The following is a 25,094-nucleotide window of genomic DNA, read 5'->3' on the forward strand; positions in this document are numbered from 1 at the left end:
AATCAACAGACTTTTCACTTAACCACATTGCTTTAAACGGACCTACTCTGAATACAAGTAAGACTATATATTACACACTGGGTGTTCTTTTCCATAGAGTTATGGACTCAGATTGTTGAGAAATAACTGACAATAAACATTGCTTTAAAATACTTTTATTGAAAATATGTACATTCAACCTTTCCATTAAGAGATTTACAACTACAATACAGGTTGTATAAAAATATAAAAAGAAAAACAGTTAAATTTAAGAAGGCAAAAATATATATATATCAGTAGCCAGCAAAAATTAAGACAAATCTTTCATCAAATTCTATGCAGCTTTCAAATAGCATCCAGGGAAAGTTAGTGTTGCAGTCATTTCAGAGGGCCATAATGGAAGAGCTATTTCTGAACTCCTTAGGGAGGTTGTTACAAAGCCTTGGGGCCATTACAAAGGCGCCTAGCTGTTACCAGATTCTATCTTGCACAGCAAAGGAAAACAATAAGAGGATCTTAATCAGCATAAAGAGATAAGATATACTAGTCCCAGTTCTTTAAATGTATTAGAAAGTAATTAAGTGCACAGTACAACAAATTGTCATTCTACATCAAATTGAATAAATACTATACTTGGTTATTTCAAACACAGAGTTACAAATACAGGTGGTGTAATGTGGGATCTTCTCTTACTTGAACATATGCAGTTGCAAACTTTCATGGCTGGACAGCTTTTCTGAGCTGTTAAAATACAGAAAGAGTCATAAATACAGGTTCTGTGCATGAAGACTACTACAATACCAAATTTGAAATTCTAAACATAAATAGGGAAAACACTGGAACTTACTTCTAAGTAACCATAGCTGGAACTGGATAGCAAATTGAATAACAACAAGGCGCTCATCATATGTTTATAAAATGCAACTATGAATTATGCATCTAGCATGCAGTGAAACCCCCCGCCCCCCCAAAAAAACCAACTTCAGGTGCCCTAGTTTAATCCCACTCTCCTCCAATACACTATCTCCACATCTACCTCTTATGTTCTGCAATGGCAGTAAGCCATTCACTTGAAACCAAGGACTTCATTCTCCTCACCCTTCAAGAACCTATCTAGCAGCCTGCTCTTGCCTTCCTATTCCACCTGTGAGTTTACTGCATGCAGAGACTTGACGGAAGGAGTTGGTGCTAGAATCTCTTAAGGCAGCCTTCAACTAGGTCCCCATCCACTCCAGCCAGCATGGCTAATTGTCAGGGATGTTGGGAGTTATCATCTAAAATATCACAGTGCACAAGTGACAGCAGTAGGAGTGTATGAATGGAGGCAGCATAGTTGGAGTGGGGAGAATTAAACTAGAGCATTTTACATACAGGATATGAGCCATCGGCTTCCATCATCTAAATCAAAGGCAGGGAACTAGATCTGTTATGCTATGTTACTGTTTATTCATATGTTGTGTTTCAGTCAAAAGAATGAAGGTAAGGATCTGATAGGTGAAAAATACCATTATCTTCCCTACTCCTTGTTGGGAGAATTCAACCAGTAGGAAGGGCCACTCACCTGTCAAATCCCTGAAACAGATGATGGGATGCTTTGAAGTCCTCATGAGTGCTTGAGACTTCAAAGCACCACACAGGGGCTGAAGGACCTGGTCTGGGGAAAACTGCATTATGGCAAAAGTGGAACCCATGCCAGGCCAAATTAGGTCCATGGAGGTTGCCTATCTCAGACATAAAGTGACAGACTATGTCCCCTCTATGACATCAGATAGCCAGGTTGTTTCTAGAAAAATTCAATACTGAGGAATTAACCTTTAAAAAGTTTACACAAAGGAAAGAAGTTGGAAGTCACCAGCTGAAGGGAAAACGAAGAAACAAGGATACTCCCAGATGCAGAGGGAGTGGGGGCACACACACACACACAATTTCACCTGCAGCACTCCTGGCCTTCCTCAAAAAGCTCAAATGTGCATACTTCTCCAAAGGATGCACACAAGCAAGATTCTCTTCTAAACTGTTTTCCTGGGATTAATATTGTTTGTATTAATATTATTTATTCCTCAAACAGATAAAATAACAGGGAGCTAGGAGTGCAAAATTCACCCAGTCCTGGCTTTGTTGCAATCCGCACTATTTCAGATCTGCTACAGTTCGGATTCCGCCATAACCTACATTCCTTCACTATCCTCCTCGCTATCTGCTATAGCTAAAATTTGCACAACTGATTTCAATGGAAGGTAAACTTGCTTGCAGACAAAAAGAACAGAATTTGTATGTGTGACTTCCGTTCCTGACTTCTAACAAAAATGCTGATTGTGGGGATTTCTGCTCTCTTTTCTGTTTCCAATGGAATTCTCCAGCACCCCTACAGGAAGCCCACTTGCTGCTTTAGCTGGGATTCCTGCATTGAAGGGAGTTGGACTAAATGACGCTTGGGTCCCTTCCAATTCTAAGATTCTCTGATTCTATGGCACTTGGCTAAGAGGTTGCACAGACATTCCAGAATCAGTACCCAATGAACTACGGCAACTTTGCTGCTTGGGTGTAACTGGGCAAGAGCAGTTGGCCCATCCCAATGTTTGCACACAGTATCAGTGGGCACAGTTTATGCTGTGGGTGTGGTAAGTCAGATTGATAGCAGTGCAGGATATCAATACAGGATATTTGCATAAATTTGCTCACATGCTCCCTCATTTTTGGCCCATTTCTCTGCCCTGATGTCACTGCTGACATCCTTACAGCTTTGTTTTTATTTTTATGTTGCCCCCCATGGTCCTAGCCAGGCTTCATGCGGTGGTGGGGGGAGGGCGGAACCTCAGTTATTTAAGTATTTTTATTGTTTGGGGGGAAGCTGCCTCTCCCCCAGCTATGCCCATGGTTGCCCTAATGCTATTCTTCCCTCAATCCTCAGCTTTCAAAGACAGGGAGATCTGATGCCACCCCACATCATAAGCTGCCAATTATGGGGAAAGATTTGGAAATAAACTAAGATAAAGGTAAAGTTGAGGAACCCTGGACAGTTCAGTCCAGTCAAATTTGACTATGGGGTGCGGCACTCATCTCTACTTTCGAGCCAGTGATTGTCCGCAGGCAGCTTTTCCGGGGTCATGTGGCCAGCATGACTAAACCACTTCTGGTGCAACGGGTGGTACCTATTTATCTACTCACACTGGTATGCTTTTGAACTGCTAGATTAGCAGGAGCTGGGACAGAGCAACAGGAGCTCACCCTGCCATGCAAATTCAAACTGCTGACCTTATATCAGCAAACCCAAGAAGCTCAGTGGTATAGACCACGGTGCCACCCATGTCCCTGTCAGTCAGCACAGGTTAGTGGCTCTAGATATTATGGATGGGAGGGGGAGATCTAACTTGTACTTCTGGTCTGTCGTTGCTAAGCCCTAAAAGAAGGGTGGCAATGAATTGCCAACCATTGCAACATATGACACTACCTTGCACCAAGGCAGACACTTGGTACATTTACAATGGCTAGTAGCAGCTCTTCAAGGTGTGAGTCTTTTCTAGCCCTACCTGGCAATGCTGGGGATTGAACCTGGAAGCTTCTGTGTGCAAAGCAGATGTTCTACCACTAAGCCACACCCCCTCCCCATGGCTTTTGCTTTTCTGCTACACTTGCATGTCAAAACAGTGCAAGATCTTGGGAGTGCCTTTATTTATCAGTTTCTCACCCTGAAGCGGAATATTGATCCATCTGTCACATCTGTGTCTCTGTACTTTAGAAACAGTGTCCGACTCGCATGAATATAGTGTGTTGTATCTTCAGGGCACTTAAGCTGTACCACTTCTCCATTTTTTTCTTTATCCATGAAGAAAAGATGACATTTTAGATCATCTGCACTTAGCTATGGAAATACCAAAATATAGATTATTAAGATTATTAAAGAAAAGAAAAGGACAAATATTAGCAGGGTACCGTTATATGTTCAACTAAAATGAGTTTTTTTAAAACACCATGTCCTGGGGGATTTTCTCAAGTACCACTTTCAATGGCACTGCAATTCCTTCCTTATACCAGAGTAAGAAGGTTCACTGTCTCCCTTGCACTTTAGATATGCATTTTGTTGCATGTACACTCTGGAAAAACATACGCCACTGGCCAATCTGTTGCCTCTGGAATTTTTTTATGGAAGCCCATACATTTCTCAACACCACTCCAACTTCCCATACAAATCGGTGATTACTGACCACTCTTTAACCAGTTTCCTAGCTTTTTGTTCAGCTAGGGCTTCACTCGAGGTTCTGTACACTTCTAGAGCCCAAGAGTACACAGTTCTGCCATTTTGTCCTTACAACAGCCCTGTGAGGTAGGTTCTGTTGAAAGACTGACTGGTGCAAGATCACCTACCAAGCTTCATGGCCAAATAGGGATTTGGACCCAAGTCTCCCCAGTCAACTGTTTTATATCTAAGACTTCCACACACACTAAATAGCACTTTAGCCGAATAGTTAATCCTTTCTCATGTTGACAACACATGAGTCTTCACTTACAAGCCTCCTGTGCTTCTTCCAAGCAAGGCTAAAGCTGCAATCCCAAGCCCGCTTATATTTAAGTAAGCCCCATTGAAGTTAGGGCTTACTTCTGAGTAGTCATGGGTGCTTTCTACCCTGTGCATTTAAAGCACTCTCATGCCACCTTCTGGCGGTTCCCTCATTGAGAGAAATGAAGTTACAGGGAACCAGGCAGAGGCACCCGCCCTGTGGAACACCTTCCTATCAAATGTCAAGGAAATAAACAGTTATCTGACTAGAAAACATCTGAAGACAGGGAAGCTTTTAATGTATAGGGAAGCTTTTAATGTTAGAGGTTTTATTGTGTTTTTATATATTTTCCTGGAAGCCGCCCAGAGTGGCTGGGGGAACCCAGTCAGATGGGTGGCATCATAATAATAATAATAATGATGATGATGATGATGATGATGAAGAAAAGGGACTATGAGGAGAATGAAACAGTATAGCATATAGCAAGCCTGTACCACTTATGATTATAAAACTGAATGCAGCTTTTGAGCCATGTAAAGTACCGTATTTTTCGGCCCATAGGGCGCACCTAGTTTGGGGGGGGGGAATAAAGAAAAAAAAATATTTCCCCCCCAGGCACGGAGCTAGGGCGGGGGAAGCCTGAGCTTCCCCCGACCCCGGCCCCCAGAACAGGCTGCTATCCGCAAACCTAGGGAGCCTGGCGGGACGTCGCGCCGGTCTCCCCAGGCTTGCGGAGAGCTGCCCAAAGCCCGGGGTGCGCTCCGCTGCACGCTCCAGGCTTCAGGATGCAGGCAGCTCTCCGCAAGCCATGGGAGCCTGGCGGGAAGTCGCACCAGGCTCCCATGGCTTGCGGAGAGCTGCCCGAAGCCCGGAGTGCACTCCGCTGCGTGCCCCAGGCTTCGGGATGCTGGCAGCTCTCTGCAAGCCGTGGAGTGGAAACCCGGGCTTCGGGCAGCTCTCGGGGAACTCCCGCAGACTCCCAAGGCTTGCGGATAGCTTCCTGAATCCTGGAGCGCGCATCAACCCCTCTCGCTCTCCAGGCTTCAGAGAAAGCCTGCATTCGCCCCATAGGACGCACAAACATTTCCTATAGGGCGAAAAATACGGTATGTACCTAGTAGGTAGATATTGATAGTAAATTGTGCTCAGTTTGGTGGGTCACAAATTGTACAGACCTGGCATAAAGCATTTCTAAGTGTTCATGTTCTTCAGAAAAAAATATTGGTTGATCTCATACCTTAGTGATATCAAACCTTTTGCCCTTAGTATGTGGCTTATTCGGCATATCGCATGAAAACACCTGCAAAGAAAAGACCTCTTAGTTTCAGAATGCTTTGGGAAAATATGGGATACCAAAATAATGACTAGATTGGACATAGTATAGAAGAGCAAGTAACAAACAAACCAACAGATTTTTAAAATGATGGTCGTTATCAACTACATATTTTGAAAATGTTGTTTGCTTTGGATTTGGACACCTCCAAAGAAATCATAATCAAATTTTGTATGATCAGAAGATCAAGGAGCAGGTTTCCATCTATGTTTGGATACAATTCAACACCATTTAGTATCAAGATGCCAGATTTAACCTTTCAAAACTGCACTGGGTTTTTGGCTTCTTAGAATTCCTGAGCAACGACAGGTACTAGGCTGCTAGTTTCACTACATATGGGAATGATAAATTCCTGGACAATACAGCTCTTTATAATCTTTTTGTAATATAATAATGCTGTTTCATGAACTTCATCATATAGATAGATAGACGATAGATAGATTTGTGCTTTGACTATTTTTATGAATGGTGTCAAATTTAGTTTGGTCCTAAATCAACATCAGGGATGCGGGTGGCGCTGTGGGTTAAACCACAGAGCCTAGGACTTGCTGATCAGAACGTCAGCAGTTTGAATCCCCACGACGGGGTGAGCTCCAGTTGCTCGGTCCCTGCTCCTGCCCACCTAGCAGTTCGAAAGCACGTCAAAGTGCAAGTAGATAAATAGGTACCACTCCGGCGGGAAGGTAAACGGCGTTTCCGTGCGCTGCTCTGGTTCGCCAGAAGCAGCTTAGTCATGCTGGCCACATGACCCGGAAGCTGTACGCCAGCTCCCTCGGCCAATAAAGCGAGATGAGCGCCGCAACCCCAGAGTTGGTCACGACTGGACCTAATGGTCAGGGGTCCCTTTACCCTTTACCTTTAAATCAACATCATCTGGATTTGTCAAGTTTGGCCAGTGTCAGTGACCAGAAAAAGGGTGCAGCTGAAATGGCAAAAGTGGGATTGTCAGGGAACTGCCATCAGCTCAGAGGCGAGAGGCGGAAGGGCAGCTGGGTTACAGGGAGCCTCCAAAGATTGTGAGAAGCAGCACTTCCTCCGCGGAGGAGGGAAGCCCCACCTCTAGTAGGGAAGGGATGAAGGGCTCAGAGGATGTAAGAGAGAGCCAAGACACTTGCATGAGCAAAGTGGGGGGGGGGAGAAGGCAGGTCCCCCCTATCCACGCCCTCTCTGCGCAGTAGGTTTACACGCAGAGAGGGGAGGCATCGGATGGGGGTCAAGAGACTACTCTGCTGGGAAAAGTTTAAGGACCGCCCACTCTCAGATTCTGCTAGTGACTGAGCAAGACATGGAATTGAGACGTTCTGCACTGTATATGTTTTTGCACCAATAATAAAGCCTTTGAAAAGACCAGTGGGGATCTTGCCTGTTCGCTCTTGAGCAACCACACTGGTAGGCATAACAGTGATCAATAAAGAATCACACAGCTACCATTTAAGGCCTGTGTTGGGCAAACATATTTCAACTTAAATGCATATTTTAATCAGAACGTGCAGATTATTTTCTACCTTCTGCCTGCATTTTTGTGATGCTCAGTCCCCATCCCATCTCAGACATAAACAGACCTGGGTTACCTTCAGTTGCTTGCAGTCAATGTCTTTGGTCAGCACCAGCAATTTGTTTTGTTCATCGGACACTTGGCTAAAAGTAACTAGAAACCTGCCACGACCTGGGCCTAAAAAAAGAGGGGCATAAGAAGGAATTGCCGTGCAACATAATAGATATAATAGGATTTATGTATAAATTTATAATAGAATTTAAAAATACTGGAGCTAAGGTAATTATCCATTGGAATATATATATATTCTGTGGTGACACAAGTGAAACAACGTATGTTCAATGTTCCAAAAATGGTTGGGAGCACAAAGACTGAGTGCAAAACATGCTAAAGCAATGGCAGCAAAGCCACAGATAATGTGGTGCAGTGGTTAGAGTGTTGGACCAGGGGCTAGGATGCTCACTCGGTGACCTGGGGTCAGTGAATGCTTCTCAGCCTAGCTTACCTCACGGGGCTATTGTGAGGATTAAATGAGGAGGGGGAGAACCATATATGCCACTGGGAGCTCCTTGAAGAAAAATGTGGGATAGAAGTACAATAAATAAATAAAAATAATATTCGAAAAAAGGCAGCTTGGGACTAAGGTCTGGTGTATCACTATTGTTGGTACAAATAAAGGACTTTCCTCCAGGTCAAACTGGCAATGATACCAAGAGGGTTTTTGGTTTTTATTTTGTCCCACCTTATACAGTGTATGGTTAGCTCATTGATTTTAATTGTCCCAAGCCAATTGTTTTGTTTCCCCAAACTTTCTTTTTTCTTGTTGTATATCTGGTGTCTGTTTGTGGCCTAGATTGCATGGCTTGATCTGCTGCATTCGATGGATGTTACACAGGGCAAGGGACTTCTCATTTGATAGGCCACAGTACAAGCCTGCCAGACTAATCTTTACAGATTATTTATCCGGAAATGTCTCAGTCTTCAGAGCTGTGAGGCAACCTGCAATATACTTTTATGGCGCAATTACTGCTTTGGACATTTAATGTACTGACTAGGAGCATGGATTGGATAATGGATGTTACTCTTAAAGTTAAGATGATACCTCACTTCTCAAGTGTTGCGGCTGCTTGCATTATGCTCCCTTATTTCACTGCTTAGAAAATGGACATTTTGCTCTTAAGCCTCTATCACACATTCCTGGTATTTGAGGGGTAAATTGGCTTCACTGTAGGGGATAATTAAGGACTCATGTGGGAGTCAGCCCCGCTTTCAAAGAGTCATGGTGCACATTTTTTAATTGACCTTTAAATCAAAAACAGAATTAAACAAAAAAAAAACCTGGATCACTGTCACCCAATTCTTACCTTGAACACGGAAGTAATGGACCCAGGTAGTCATCCATCTGATATCTAAATATAATACACATCAAAGTGTTAACCGTCTAACTTGTCATCTATCATTCCACTATAATATAGCAATGAGTGGTAATATTCTCATGCCCCATCCCTCCATTGATTAGGCTACTTAGCAATGAAGTAGTAAACCTCTGGGCTCTACCATTTCAGAAAGCATGTAAAAGTTCCTATGACTAAAAACCCCTCCTGCTGTATGGTGGCCAGGGAAGTCATGCTTAGTCATAACAAGGAAATTGTGTGGTCATTATAGATTAACTCAAAGGATTAACTCATTCCTTTTGTATTCTTTCTCTCATAATAACTGCATTTGCTTCCTGTAATAAAATGTTCAGGATGTATTGTCATCATGATTTGCTTGTTTGTTAAAAGGGTTGCTTGTTTGTTAAAAGGGTTGCTTTGCTAAACTTGTATCCAGCCTTTACATCAAATGGTCTAATGGTGGCTAACAAGAAGAATACGACATCATAGCAATAATACATTTTAAAACATAAAAACAAGGCAACTATTTAGAGAATTGCATTTGCTATTGATATTAACCATAACTAGATTGACCCTTAGCATTTAATGTTAAGGGTTTGTTTTCAATAGTGTTCTAGGCTTAATCAGAAGAAAGTAGGGAGAGAACTCTCTGGTTTCAGGGGTGGAGAAGGCAAACCCATCCCTTTCGCTCCTGAAAGTTCTTTTGTTTGATATGGGGGGGGGCAGCCACAATGGCACCCCACCGGGATTGTGGTGCCGGGGGCAGTGCGCTCTCCCCGCCCGCCTCTTCCTCCGCCAGTGCCTCCATTAAGAATAGAGGATGCCTGCCTGTTCTCTATCATTACTTTCCAAGTGCAAGAGTGAATCTGCCTCTTATTTATGAAATAAAGAAGTGTATAAGCAAACATTGCAAAACAGAAAAAAATATACCAACTTGTCTCATTCCGCATCAATTTTGCGTTACTGAAATGCTTGATTTTTTTTCAGAGGTTCATGTGCTTTTAAATTATATTCCTCTAGTAGGGGAACTAACATTGAAGCAACAAAAGTGGACTTTGCAAGTGCTTGCACTTTGAGCCTTGTACACAGTGATTGGAGGACCTCACAGTCGTGGCTAAATTTGTGCATATTTACCGTATTACAAACGTCAATTTTGTGTGGATATCAGTCTGAACATTTGGAGGGCTTATATTAGCTTAGATTTTAATATTAACTTAGATGTTTAACTTCAGATGTCTGTACTGATTGTTATTGCATTCAGATTGTGAACTGATGTTGTTATTCGTATTATGCATATACTATTTTTTATTTTATTGTCTTTCATCCCCTCCCCCTTTTCTGTTCAACTTGCAAATAATAAAAAAAGACTGCATAGAAACAACACACCATTTTTTTGCTGGAGCCTAGAGAGAGAGATTCCATTCACATCAAACTTCACTACTTCATTGCCCTCTGTTAAGAATAAACATTCTTCTCGGCAGAGAAACTTATACTTTGTTGCTGCCTGAGAAAAACAGAAAAAACCTACCATGAAATACATGTTTTCTGTCATATTACCCAGATAGTAATAGCTGTCTCCTTACAAAGCAGTGTAACCGTAAAAGCTAGAGGGACACATTCCACAAATAGAGGCAATGTGAGGGGGTCCTTGAGTCATTTTTATGTGTAGAGACATGTTCAGCATACCACAAATCTGCTGAAGTGAGGGAGATATTTTTTTTTAATGCATAATGCAAGTTGAATGTATGATCTAGGAGCTGAATTTATAGGAACTTTTCTGCATTATCTAATAAATCTAACTCCTACAATGTTTTGCCTTAGAACCTTAGATATGCATTTCCTAAGAAGGTATGGCTGCATAATGGTCACTTTAAAAACACTACCAAATGCATGGCAGGCAGCTACAAATCTTGCCAAAACAGAAATGTTTTCATTATTACTAAGCTATTTGCGGGATGCTACATAATAACCTAGTAAATATTTAGTGCCATATTTGTGCTGTGCAGAAGTGACAATTCATTCTCATTCTTACCTTCTTTCTATATCTGCAGCTTTCTTCCACTTGCTGTTCCTAAAACAAAGTAAAACAAGTAAGTAGTTCAGCAAAAAAACAAAACAGAATCAGAAAATTATCAGAAAACTTTGTGGTACATAGAAGTGAGAATTTATTATTGTATTTACGTTACTTGTCGTTCTTCGGCATCGTTTCCTCAGTTCCATCCTTGTGCCGGGCTAAAAGAAATCAGGTAACATTTATTTGCATGCATTCGCCGCAAAAGCTTTACAATTTCTGTGCTGTACTAAAGTGAGAATTCATTCTCCTACTTACGCTATCTGTAGGTCTTGGCCGTTGCTTTCTGCTTCTCATCTTGGTGCTGGCTGACATCGTTGTGTGGCTTACTGGAGCAGCACAACAAATTTATTCACTTGAAATGTGACTCAGAAACAACGTGGCTCAGCGCCAGTGGAATTGTGCAAGCAAGGCATGCTGATGCCTGTTGTCTACACAAAATGTCCAGAAAAAAGAATAGCCACAAAGAAATTTCCGGAATTCACTTTCCAATAGCCTTTTCTCCCTCTCTGCACTGGCCACATGGTATAGGTGGCCTGCCAGGAGGATGTGGGAACTCTCCGGGAATTGACAAAGGGGCTACCATGGTGCTGAATGATCCTGAAAAGAAACATCCCCAGGGAGAATGCGCAGCCAAAGGCAAATCAGCAACCGAGAGCAAGAGCATCACACCTTCTGTTAAGTTGTGGGTGAACATATCAGACGACACAGCGATTCTTCAAACAGCTCTTGTTTATTCACAGGCCAGGACAGAACTGAACTGAAGGGTTCAGTCAGCCTGCTTATATAGAGCTCCAGTACAACGTAACTGTAACAATTTTCTAAAACTATCCAATCACTGAACGTCACTTTCGATCCCTTATTTGCATAACTATCTACAGTATCCCCCTGCTGGCCCAGGGTCAGAACCTCAGTAAACAACACCTTCGAATAGCAAACTTGAGAGGTGGGAGTGAGTGCTGACAGAATTGTAGCCAAAGGAGGCACAGTCGAATCATAGCTGTCAACCTTCCCTTTTTTTGTGGGAAAATCTCTTATTCCAGCGCCGTTTCCCGCTGCTTCCCACTGCTATCCCGGATTGTTAGATATCCCGTAGACTGTCCCCAGGACAGGTGAGGCTGCTGATCCCTTATTTTCAAATCTGAAAGTTGACAGCTGTGAGTAGAATAGAATACGGTGGTACCTCAGGTTACATATGCTTCAGATTACAGACGCTTCACGCTACAGACTCTGCTAGCCCAGAGGTAGTACCTCGAGTTAAGAACTGTGCTTCAGGATGAGAACAGAAATCACACGGCAGCAGCAGGAGGCCCCATTAGCTAAAGTGGTGCTTCAGGTTAAGAACAGTTTCAGGTTAAGAACGGACCTCCAGAACGAATTAAGTACGTAACCAGAGATACCACTGTAGAATATAATTTATGATTTATACCCCGCCCATCTGGCTGGGTTTCCCCAGCCATTCTGGGCAGCCTCCAACAGAGTATTAAAATACAGTGGTCGGTTAAACATTAAAAGCTTCCCTGAACAGGGCTGCCTTCAGATGTCGTCTAAAAGTCTGGTAGTTCTTCTTCTCTTTGACATCTGGTGGGAGGGCGTTCCACAGGGCGGGTGCCACTACCAAGAGGTGAGAAACAAGAGGGAGGAGGCTGTTAGAGACGCCCTTAGATTTGCAGAATCTGTTAGAGAAGCCCTTAGATTTGCAGAATTCCAAACAATCTTTTTATTTCTAAAGAACCTAAGGGGGCATTCTCCCCATTCGCCCCCAAAAAGAAATGCACACAGTTTAATGAAGACTGAGCATGCTCAGCAACCAAGGAAGGTTGACTGGCAGTTGCAAAATAAAATAAAATGCCTCCACCTACTGAATTCAGAGAAGTAGGCTCCTGTAATATTATTGAAGGGCGAAGACTTGTAGCAAGTGGCCTCATCCACTACCCCACCAGCTTCCAAACAATGCCCATTCAATACGTCTAGAGAGTCAACACCATAGCTGTCAACTTTCAGTTTTGAAAATAAGGGAATAGCAGCCTCACTTGTCCCGGGGACAGTCTACGGGATATCTAACAATCCGGGATAGCAGCGGGAAACGGCGCTGGAATAAAGGAATTTCCCGCAAAAAGGGGAAGGTTGACAGCTATGGTCAACACCCACTCTTAGTACTATAATAATAACATTATTATGATTTATAACTTCTACCTCACTGATCTGGCTGGGTTTCCCCAGCCACTCTGGGTGGCTCCCAACAGAATATGAAAAACACCATAAAACATCAAACATTAAAGACTTTCCTAAACGGGGTTGCCTTCAGATGTCTTCTAAAAGTCAGGTGGTTGTTTATTTCCTTGACATCTGATGGGAGGGTGTTTCACAGGGTGGGCGCCACTGCTGAAAAGGCCCTCTGCCTGGTTCCCTGTAAATTCACTTCTCACAGTGAGAGAACCGCCAGAAGACCCTCGGAGCTGGACCTCAGTGTCTGGACTGAACAATGGGGGTGGAGATGCTCTTTCAGATATACTGGACAGAGGCCATTTAGGTAAGGTTACCATATTTTTTCCAATGAATCCGGGGACACTTTTCAACTTCCTACTAAATAGATGGATTTTGACAGGAGACTGATTTGTAAATCTGGGGACTGTCCCCGGGACCTTACGTTTAAGGCTTTAAAGGTCAGCACCAACACTTTGAATTGTGCTTGGAAACTAGCTTGCTAAGAGCCCCAAAGTAGGGATCTGGGGTGAAATACTGTAGGCTATTCAAAATCGGACTGAATTTGTTTTAACCAAACAAATAGATTCACAAAATGTGCAGCGTACAGTACGGCAGTCAAGCAAGCATTTAACCTACCCAAACTGCTGAAATGGGCAGATAGCTTCTCTATATGCTGCAGGTGACAGCGATGTGCATTGCTTGAGCAATGATCTTGCATTCTTGCACTACAGTGGTACCTCAGGTTACATACGCTTCAGGTTACAGACTCCGCTAACCCAGAAATAGTGCTTCAGGTTGAAAACATTGCTTCAGGATGAGAACAGAAATCGTGCTTTGGCGGCACGGAAGCAGCAGGAGGCCCTATTAGCTAAAGTGGTGCTTCAGGTTGAGAACAGTTTCAGGTTAAGTACGGACCTCCGGAACGAATTAAGTACTTAACCCGAGGTACCACTATATTAACAAAGGAGGCAGGACCTTGAATGATTCCAAGTGAATCTGTGGCCTTTCTTTTCCCCAAAACATTAAATTCGCTACCTCCCCCACAGAGAAATGACTCGGGAAACACCCACTGAGAGGGGAGAGGTGAAAGAGGGGTATATTTTGTTTTCAACACATAGGTCCAGCTTTCAATCACCATGACTTATCTTCCCAAGGTCACTTAACTCACAGTGATTTATGGGAGAAACATTGATGTAAATAAACAGTAGGCTATTGTCCTTCATTTGGGTCATCATTCTCTGAATTTTGGCTGGGAAGTTGGGCAGAAGTGGCAAAACTAGAATGATGTGGTTGCTGCCTCCTTTCCCATTATTTTTCCTAAGGAACAAATCATAGCTCTTTCCCTCCCCCCCCCCCTTAATTGGCGATGTAGTAGTTTTTGGAAGAGGGGGTGTTCCAAGAAAAAACTAACTTTAGCATTAAAAAGAAGAAGAATGTAAAACCACCTAGCAAAATAGGGCTTGGATCTATTCACCAGATCCTTGGCAGGTTTTTAACCCAGAATCACCTCTCTCGTTTCTCCAGTTTTGAAACTGATTGCCTATAAAACTCTAGGGACAAGTTTTCTGTTTTCCCACCCTAAAACAGCAAAGCCTACTCTTGTGGGAGAAACGCAGCACTTACCTTTCTGAAATTTGTCAGGCTTCGTCCCCTCAAAAGGGGTAACCAAGCCTTCAGTTTGCTTTCACTTCTGGCAGACAATAAACCCTATTTTTATTGAAAGAACAGAAACCACCTGGATGTATCTGCCTGAAATTTGGTGTGTTTAACTCACTCTCTAGGGGCTCTTTTATGTGCAAACCTTATACATTTGTGTGAAACAGAAAATCATTTTTGTTAAATTGTGGGTAGACATAGAAGACAACACAGCGATTTCTCCAAAGCAGCTTTTTATTTGTAAGCTGGAACAGAACTGAACAGCAAACAGCTCAGCCGGCTTGCGTTTATAGGCAGCTGGCTGTCAACATTGTAGCAACAACAACCCAGGGTTTCCTGCCTAAAGTAACTGATGTGGACCTGACTGAAAACTATATACATGATACTCCTGGTGGCCAGGGTGAGAACTTCAATGCATAACACCCCTCCCCACCGAGATAAGGCATTAGTTACAATCATAGTGGTTCCATTACATACAGCAATACCCTTATTGGTTTCAGTAAGGCACATAAGCATATTAATTGACCCTATTCACCATACAGCTTTACATGTGCAGTTTGTCCAGTGAACATAGTCTCTTAAATACGCTGGGCGCTTGGAAACCCTGTTGGATCGCTGAGGGCCAGTACCAGAGTCCGGGTGGCCTTGCGGATTTCCTGGGCGGAGAGTTCAGCAGCTTCTGAGGCCACGGCCTCCTCAATGGCTTTCTGCAGCATGAGGTCTGGCTTGGCGAGGAGACGCCATTTTTATAGGCAGCTGGCTGTAAACATTGTAGCAACAACAACCCAGGGTTTCCCGCCTAAAGTAACTGACGTGGACCTGAGTGAAAACTATATACACGATACTCCTGGTGGCCAGGGTGAGAACTTCAATACATAACAATTTTGTAGTCATTTTCAGATTTCCCACAATAGTCAATAGGGTGATGCAAGATTTGGACATGAATAATGATTTGATCTGGAATGAAATGAAATGGGGTGCTTCCAAACACTACAGATACCAGGTGAACCTTGTGGTTTCTTTGCAGCCCTAGTAAATGATTCATTTTTGGCAGCAATTGTGTCTGCAATCCAGAGTCTCTTTCACTGCTCAGGTAGCTGAACAGCATAGACAGGACTTGGCTGAACATTTACACGTCCTTGCCTGCAAATCTAAGGAAGTGACCTGATCTGCTTCAGGAAATTGGCAAACAAACGGGAAACATTTATTTGTGGGAATTTGTGTCACTGAATTGACACATGCTATGGTCATCACGTTACATTGGTCATGGGTCATATACCTGGTGAATGTAGGCAAGTTTTAACTAAATATTACTTTATTTAATTTAGCCTCTCCCAGATGCAACAATGGAGCTCAGAATACAAAGCTGAAGAGCTATGAATAACATAAATACAAAGATGAATTCTCACGTACCACAACATTTTCTGATAATTTTCTGGGGTGGTTTCCCCCTCTGAACTATTTACCATACTTTTCCGTGTATAAGACGAGGTTTTTTTTACTGTAAAAGAATGTTTAAAAACGGGGCTCGTCTTATACACGGATAGTGCATTGGGGGGGACGGGTGACAGGTTGCAGCCCCGAGCACGAGCTTGTCAGTGGCGATTTGGTGGTTGATTGGTGGCTGCTGCAAGGGCTGCTTTGGATTGGCTGCTGCTGCATTAATTGGGTGGGTGATTGGTTGCTGTGGAAAGAGCTGCCATGGATTGGCTGCCGCTGTGGCAAATGGGCTTGTGATTGCAGGCTGCTGTTGGATTTCAAGCGACGCTAGCAATTTCAAGCGTTTTCAGTCTGGTTAGTGATTTTCAGCATTCCCCTTCCCCTTAAAAAAGCTCAACATCCCAGGGTAATTCCCTCCCAAAAAAGCTCAACAATTCTGGGCCATCTCCCCCCATTTTCTTAAATTTGAGTCCTCCAAAATAGGAGTCATCCTATACAGGGGGAGCGTGTTATACACGGAAAAATACGGTACTTGTTTTTACTTCATTTTAGGAACAGCAAGTGGAAGAAAGCAGATATGCAAATAAAGTAAGAATGGGAATAAATTCTCAAATTCTGCACAGCACAAATGTGGAACTAAAAATTTACAAGGTTATCATGTAGCATTCTATACATAATTTAGTAAGAATGAAAACATTTCTGTTTGGGCAAAAAGAATTGTAGCTGTTTGTCATGCATTTGGTAGTGTTTTTAAAGTGACCATTACGCAATACTGAATTTAAAAATGTGGGAACAACACAGCCATACATTATCCGAGAATATTTGTATCTAAACAGAAACAACAGCAACACTACTGATATGTACTGAAGTTCTCACCCTGGGCCAGCAGGGGGATACTGTAGATAGTTCAGGTCCACATATGCAAATAAGGGATCAAAAGTGATGTTCAGTGATTGGATAGTTACAGAAAATGGTTACTGTTGCGTTCTGGTGGAGCTCTATATAAGCAGGCCGGCTGAACCCTTCAGTTCAGTTCTGTTCTGGCCTGTGAATAAACAAGAGCTGTTTGAAGAATCACTGTGTCGTCTGATATGTTCACCCACAACTTAACAACTACCCTATAAAGCAAGATATGTGTATGTTACAGTGAATGTTCAAAATCTGTTTAACAATGACATTCATACATCATTGGTGGCAAACCTTAGTTTTCAAAGCAATCAAATACAGAAGTGCTTATGCAGTCTTTGGGGGAACCGGGTTCGTATCTCCGCTCTTCCACATACAGCTGCTGGGTGACCTTGGGCCAGTCACACTTCCTTGAAGTCTCTCAGCCCCACTCACCTCACAGAGTGTTTGTTGTGGGGGAGGAAGGGAAAGGAGAATGTTAGCCGCTTTGAGACTCTTGAAGGGGAGTGAAAGGCGGGATATCAAATCCAAACTCTTCTTCTTCTTCTTCTTTTCTAAACATACCTCATGGGGCTCTCCTTTCTCCCTGCAGGATTTTGTGATATACATGTATACATCTGTGTACATCTGCATGTGTGTGTATACATGTGTATGTACCATATTGGCCTGAATTTAAGCCACACTTTTTTCTCCAAATTCTGACCGTGAAAAGTTAAAGTGCGGCTTAAATTTACAACCTTACAAAAATTGGCTTTTACGATATCGCTGTTGAAACAGACATATGGGGAAACGGAATGGGTGTGAGTGCCTGCGGAATTTTAAGGGAGCAGCTTATATTCGGGTATTGCCTCTTATTCTTTCCCCCCTTGAATTTTAAAGGTGTGGCTTATATTCGGGCCAATACGGTATTTGCCTTCCTCTCCAGCACCTGCGCATACTAGCAAAGAAGCAAAGGCAGACCTCCAAAACAAATATAACCTTGCACCTCAGTGTCTCCATCCATTATATCCACAAAAACTAAACGAGCAACATTATAAGAAAATTAACTGTTAAGAAAAAGCTGGAAGAGGTGGGAAATCAGTATAGAGTACTAATCTGTGTCTGCGGTTTTCAGGAGGAGGTGAAAAATGAAGTTCTTACAGACTTTATAGTAAAATGGTTCCTTGGCACACTCCCTATGCTGCAGCTCACAATGGATGATCTTGAATGAGGCATTGTGCTGTGGGAAGCAAACAGCAGGAAGGAGTTCCCCCACAGGATTTGGCAAAGGTCCGTATAGTAAAAGCTATGGTTTTCCCAGTAGTGATGTATGGAAGTGAAAGCTGGAGCATAAAGAAGGCTGATCGCCGAAGAATTGATGCTTTTGAATTATGGTGCTGGAGGAGACTCTTGAGAATCCCATGGACTGTAAGATCAAACCTATCCATTCTTAAGGAATTCAGCCCTGAGTGTTCACTGGAAGGACAGATCCTGAAGCTGAAACTCCAATACTTTGGCTACCTCATGAGAAGAGAAGGCTCCCTGGAAAAGACCCTGATGTTGGGGAAGATGGAGGGCACAAGGAGAAGGGGACGACAGAGGACGAGATGGTTGGACAGTGTTCTCGAAGCTACCAGCATGAGTTTGACCAAACTGCGGGAGGCAGTGGAAGACAGGAGTGCCTGGCGTGCTCTGGTCCATGGGGTCACGAAGAGTCGGACACGGCTAAACGGCTAAACAACAACAACAACAAGTTGTGCAAAATATATTGCATGAAAAGCAGCTACTTGTGGTGCTGTAAGACCTGTTTATTGGAACATAAACAAAAATAAGAGACTTCAAGCCCTATGCTTTGGGAGGCAAGAATTATATATTGCCATGGATTTACTTTTTGGCCGATTGTCATGCAAGGCATGGCACAACTGATAGAAGTGGTCACCAAAGATGTGGTAGATCTTTTGATGGCATTAGATTACTCAAACTTCCACCAGAAGCAGCTCAACCTGGGATGGCTGAAGATGGTGAGGAAGGGGCTAGAGACTTATCAGATAATGGCTGGGACTATATCTTACCCAATCTACTTTCTTGGAAGAGACACATGAACAGCCATGGAAGCCAACCACTTACACTTGGATATTTTCTCTGACCCAAATCCAAGTTTCATTGAGAGAATGTTTACATTCCAGAGAAATTCCAGGCTGTTGGAAGTCTCACAGAAGACAATAGCAGGGAGCACACGAAAGAAAAAAATAATTGCTTTGGCAATAACATCATCTTCCCTGAGATTATTCTTCCAAGAAACATGTTTGTTTTCCAAGTTCTGTTAAATTCTTTACATGTGCCTCTCATTAAAGGGTCACAGTTCAAGTCAATGCACTTACTTAACTTCCTCAGAATGTGAATTCCTAAGAATTTTATTGCCCATGGCATATTTTGATGTTAGATATTTGTGCTATGGTGTTCTGCATCTCAGGGCCAATGTTAGAAAACTTAGATTCTGATCTGAATCTGACCCTAGTATTGTAAAACCCTAGCTTTGTTAAACCCTAGTTATTGACATGACTTCAAGTAGGTGTGAGATAGCGTAAGGGCTACATTATCAGAAATAAGGGCCAGTACAAACACACACACACACACACAAATCTTCATAAGAATATCTTCTGAGGTCTTGTTTCTCTCAGCATTTGCAGTAATGGTTCCAATGAGAGAACAAAGTCAGCTGACAGTGGACATGCCTGCCTTGACTGCTGTAAGGCTATGGTTCTGGGACTACCTCTGTTAACTCTTGGCGGCTCTCTGTGTGCACCACCTGAAGAAAGACAGTTATATAGGACTTCCTGTGGGAGGAAGATGGCAGGCTATCAACAGAGATAATTATCTGGTAACTGATTATAGCAGAGACATGATTCTTGGCTATTGAATTCACTCCAGAGATAAGAATGAACAGGGAATTAACCTCTGAAAAAGCCGTTTTCCACATCAGGAGACTGAGAAGCTGTCAGCTCCTGGGGACTCTGCGGAGAGCAACTTATGAGTGGAGAAATCAACATGTTGCCCCAAAGACACATACGAGCCCTGAAGGGCACAGGGTCTGCTAAAGCCTTCCTTTCTTAATTATCTCTGAGATGGTCATAAATCACAACTGAGAGACACAGCTGTCAACGTTTCCCTTTTTTAAAGGGAAATTCCCTTATTCCGAATAGGATTCCTCGCAAGAAAAGGGAAAAGTTGACAGCTATGCTGAGAGAGGTTTCTCCGTCTGTCAATGGAAATTTACATTTGCTGTGTGAGTTGCTTTCTGGATTTAAGAAGGGAAGGGAAGTTGATCTGCTGAGGGTGGAACAAAAACCATACTTTAATTGAGTCAAGAAAGTTTTAAATGGACAAGGGAGTTCTGCGTGCGAAGATTTTATATTTTCTTTATATTTATTTTTTCATTTTCTCAGCCAAAGTTTGCCTAGAAATCAAATTAACTTTGCCACTTCATAATTCTTTTGTGGGAAGGGAATGTCTTTACTTGATAAGAGATAATGCTGTGAAGAGCTTAAGGTAGAGATGGAAGATGTAATGAGACTGAATTGTTACTAAGATCTAAAGCAGGCTTCCTCAACCTCGGCCCTCCAGATGTTTTTTGGCCTACAACTCCCATGATCCCTAGCTAGCTAGCAGGACCAGTGGTCAGGGATAATGGGAATTAGAGTCTGGAGGGCTGAGGTTGAGGAAGTGTGATCTAAAGCAGTGTTTCCCAACCTTGTGCCTCCAGATGTTTTTGGCCTACAACTCCCATCATCCCTAGCTAGCAAGACCAGTGGTCAGGGATGATGGGAGTTGTAGGCCAAAAACATCTGGAGGCACAAGGTTGGGAAACACTGATCTAAAGCATTCAATATGGCAAGTATATCATTGGGCAGTCCACTGACTGTTGACATCCTTCAGCAAGGTTGACGAGATAGGGAATGAAAGTGAACCAGAGATGAGTGAAATGAAAAGTGGAATCAAAGAGGACACAGAGTCATTGGAGAAGAATATAGATAAAGGATTGGCAGAACAGGAGGCTGAAAATTGGGACACGACAGGGCTAAGAACAGGGTCTTGAGAATCTCCACGAAAGTCTTCCCTCCAGGTTGATGCAGAGCTTTTAACAAGCACACACTGAGTGTGGCTGTTCAAACAGCTGTGGATATACTTAAAGGAACATACTGTTATTGATTTGGGGGGACCCTCCCTAACCCTAGAAATTAATAAATGGCAGGATATGATTAATTGGGTTATGGATGAAAATACAAGCTGCAGAACTGTGCCAGACATGGAATCCCTGGGCTGGCTTATGCAAACCAGTCTGGCTGGTCTAGTGAAAAGCAAATCTGTAAACATGACAAAAGGGGCTGATGGACCGTCTGAGGAATCCTTTGGCCTGGGGAAGACAGATGTTGCCAAGATGAGGGTGTGTGTGTTTGAGGTGACAGGAAGAGAGTTTTTAGCAAGGTGTTCTGGGAAGAAGATGGAAGAAAGACAGACTGGGATCCATCTTGGTCAGGTTGGCTGAAGGCTTGCTGGATGAGATGCCTTGGACTCCTTGGCTGCATTGCTGTGGGGGACCAGTCTCTCTTGAAATGACCATACTGTAAGATCTGGACTCCCTGCATGTAGACTGAAGGTGTAAACAGGTGAATAAACCATATTTCTTAAAGCTACTACAGTCTCCAACGTGTCTCAGTTCTCCAAAGGAACACAGACCCTTTACTTTCTGTTGAATAAGGAAAGCATGGGAGACTTTATCAAATGCTTTCCTGAAATCAACATGCGCAATGTCCATAGCATACTCACACTTTACCAAACTAGCATTTCTTTAACAGGAGGGAAGGTTGCTCTTGCAACGCTCTCTCACAAGAGACCAGGGCCCTGCGAGATTTGACATCAAGATGGAGCTGTTCCTCCAGGCCAGCCTTTCTCAACCTGTGGGTCCCCAGATGTTGTTGAACTACAACTCCCATCACCCCTAGCTAGCAAGGCCAGAGTTCAGGGATGATGGGAGTTGAAGTCCAACAACATCTGGGGACCCACAGGTTGAGAAAGGCTGGCCTGGAAGAACAGCCCCATCTTGATGTCAAATCTCGCAGGTTGAGAACCACTGCTCCAGGTCTTTGGCCAGGCTTCAGTCTGACTCATTTTCTCGTTGTTTAAGAATAAGCACGAAGGAGGTTTCCCAGCCCGCTCACAGGTCCTTATAGTATCAGTGGAAACAGTTGGTCCTGGCGAGAATTAGCCGCTTTCAGTTTAACCTGAGGACTGCCATTTGTTTAGTTTAATTTTAATTTATTTGAATTAATTTTGGGATGAATTTTAATCAATTGCTTGTTTTTATGTATATTGTGTTATTAATATGATGTTAGCTGCTCTGAGCCAAACTCCGGCAGGGGAGGGGGGGATACAAATAATTTTATTTTATTATTCCTGATAAACCCCAGGGAGGTTAACCTGGCACCTTCATTACACACCTTTAGGCACCAGGCATAAATGTTCCTCTTTAACCAGGCCTTTGGCTGATTGACATCCAGTGCCCTTTTAAAATGTGTGTATGGGTGTGTGGGGCAGTTACTGGGTAGTTTTTATTTTTTACTATGTATTTTGTGTTTTTATATTGTGATTTTATGTTGTAACCACCCGGAAACCAGCAGGCATAGGGCGGTATACAAAATTTAAAAATAAAATGAACTCATTTACTCATCTAAATAAACTCATTTAAATGCTCACAAGCATTTAGAAGGCATGTTTAATAACCTTTTCTATAATTTTGCCCAATACTGATGTCAGGCAGGCTGATTTATGGTTCGTCTGAATGTTTGGGTTTTGGCTATATGCAAGACAGCAGTCCGTTCATTTAGTTTTTGTTTATTCAATTTGTAAACCATCTTTCATCGCATGGATTATCACAGTTACGTTTATCCAAACTAGCAAAAACCACCAAAATAACTTGGCGGCAACAAAAACGCATATAAATAAAGTCAAATGCTGGTAAGTGACCCAAGCAACGTTCAAAAACAAAAAAGCACCAAAACCATTATAACAAACAACCAATAAAGAAACTAAGAGAGAATAGACAGGTCTTATAGATCCTGTAAGATCCACTAGAGAAGGCCACAAATACCTGAAACCCTTCAAATCAAGGGAGCTGACAATTGTAGTCTTCGGGGGTTGCTATGGAGACAGTTCTTGAGGTTCTAAGCTGCTTAAGGCTTCATAGGTCAAAACCAGAACTTTGAATTGATCCCAGAAACTAACTGGTAGTTCGTGGAGCCCAGCTGGCCTCTCAGTTCTGGCCAGCTGTGGAAAAAGGCCAGCTTCTTTGGAAGCAAAGAGTGCAGATGGCTGGGTAGACAGCTCCTTTTCTCCAGTGATAGCCTTCACTTGCTTCAGCCTCAGAGAGATTTTAACCATGAACATGCACAATTAAAAGCTAAAGAATTCCAAAACAATTATGGTAAATGTTGTTTAGCTAGGCCAAGAATTCTGAAGCCCTTTTTGAAAAATACCTACCCGTTCACCGAATACACAAGAGAAGGGGAGGGATTGTGCCAGCTTGCCAGACCTATTAAAATTAATGACTAAATTTGTTGTGCTCATTAATGTCAATGAGTCTGCTCCGAGAAAACGTTAGTTGGATACCACCCAAGATATGAATGGAGCTACTGAGTAACATTATAGGGATGGAGAAAAAAAAACATATGGACAGATAGTGTTATTTCCAAGTTCAGACAACCCCAAATCCTGAAAACAGCTCTGCCATGCCCCCAAACATTTGTCCTGGCATATAATGTTAAACTGGGGTGGGGGAGGAGAACCCAGTTGACCCAACCCTGGCAGCAATCCCAGATTCTGAATACTTGGACAAGCCCACTAGAATGTCCATTGTTTATAATGAACTGGGGGAAAAAGTTGAAATATACATTTATAAAGAAACCAGAGGCCTTTCTTCTTGGAATAACAGGTTTGGAATTGCCCAAGAAAGATGTTAAATTATTTTTGTATGCCACAGCTGTTGCTCGTATTTTGTTAGCTAAAAAGTGGAAAACCCAAGAATTACCAACGATAGAAGAATGGCAGATGAAGATGATGGATTTTTCGGAGCTAGCCGACCTAACTGGAAGAGTCCACGACCAGAAGGAGGAGGAGTAACAGGAAGAGTGGATTAAATTTAATGATTACTTAGTTAAATATGTTAAGTTAAATTAACTGAAAACAGCTTGCAGATACTTAATTGGCTTAGGATTTTATTTATGTTAAGGGATGAATTAATATGTTTAATTTCATAATGTGAAGATCTAAGGATGTTAATGTTTAAGTTAAATTTTATAAGAACTGTGATATGGAAAACCGTTAAAAGGATATGCAATGAAATTTAACCAAGGGGAAGCAAGGAAGTCACTTAACAATGTTAATAAGTGTAATTTTCAATAAGGCTATGATTTATGTTTGTTTGTCTTATGTGTTTGTTTGTTTGTTTATAATGTTGTGAAAACCAATTAAAAAAAATTGGAAATGGAAAAAATAAAAAAGAAGAACAAGAAGAATGTCCATTGTTTCCTGTCAAATAGCCAAGCCATGCAAAGTCTAGAACAGGCTTCCTCAAACTTGGCCCTCCAGGTGTTTTTGGCCTACAATTCCCATGATCCCTAAGTAGCAGGACCAGTGGTCAGGGATGATGGGAATTGTAGTCTCAAAACATCTGGAGGGCCAAGTTTGAGGAAGCCTGGTCTAGAAAGAGGGCCATTTCTCAGTTTGTGCGACAGAATAGCAAGGATCTCACAAATATAATGAAAAAATAAACTGAAAAAGTATAACCAAAATTCTCCAAAACTCTGATATTGTAATCCACTTCTTATTATGCAGCATCCTACGAAAATATCAATCTACAGGAAAGACCTGATCTTTGCTTGCCATTTAGACGAGTATCCTCTGGCTGAAGTTTCTACACATGAACTTCTTGTGATACAGAGTTACTGACTTCTCACTTGCGTAAGACCTGAGCTCAGGTAGCAGGCTCTCAGCAGCCTCTCCCCCCACCCTTTTTTGTGCTTTCTAGAACAAGCAAAAAGTCATGGGGCCATGGCTTCCTACAAGTGAGCTGAATCTC

At 42.5% G+C, this 25,094-nt stretch overlaps 1 protein-coding gene across 1 annotated transcript; it reads right to left on the reverse strand.

Moving 5' to 3' along the window:
* Positions 1 to 139: 139 nt before the first annotated feature.
* LOC310835131 (uncharacterized protein) lies at positions 140 to 11,387 on the reverse strand. The gene is made up of 9 exons (XM_083719910.1): positions 11,030 to 11,387; positions 10,882 to 10,932; positions 10,733 to 10,771; positions 10,087 to 10,204; positions 8,671 to 8,715; positions 7,383 to 7,483; positions 5,716 to 5,778; positions 3,668 to 3,841; positions 140 to 720 (listed from the first exon to the last, which is right to left on the reverse strand). The coding sequence occupies exons 1-9, from the start codon at positions 11,084 to 11,086 to the stop codon at positions 697 to 699; spliced, it is 672 nt and encodes a 223-aa protein (XP_083576036.1). The 5' UTR covers positions 11,087 to 11,387; the 3' UTR covers positions 140 to 696.
* Between the last annotated feature and the right edge of the window lie 13,707 nt (positions 11,388 to 25,094).

This window comes from Podarcis gaigeae (genome assembly GCF_964106915.1).
Source record: "Podarcis gaigeae genome assembly, chromosome: 17".
In the NCBI taxonomy this organism is placed as follows: Eukaryota; Metazoa; Chordata; class Lepidosauria; order Squamata; family Lacertidae; genus Podarcis; species Podarcis gaigeae.

Bases quoted from the DNA above. Each gene is read 5' to 3' on its own strand.
- LOC310835131 (XM_083719910.1), bottom strand. From the start codon at position 11,086: ATGTCAGCCAGCACCAAGATGAGAAGCAGAAAGCAACGGCCAAGACCT. The intron at 10,772-10,881 runs GTAAATACAATA...ACTTTGTTTTAG, and splicing joins GCCGAAGAACGACAAGTAAC to GAACAGCAAGTGGAAGAAAG. The intron at 3,842-5,715 runs GTATGAGATCAA...GTATTTCCATAG, and splicing joins AAAGGTTTGATATCACTAAG to CTAAGTGCAGATGATCTAAA.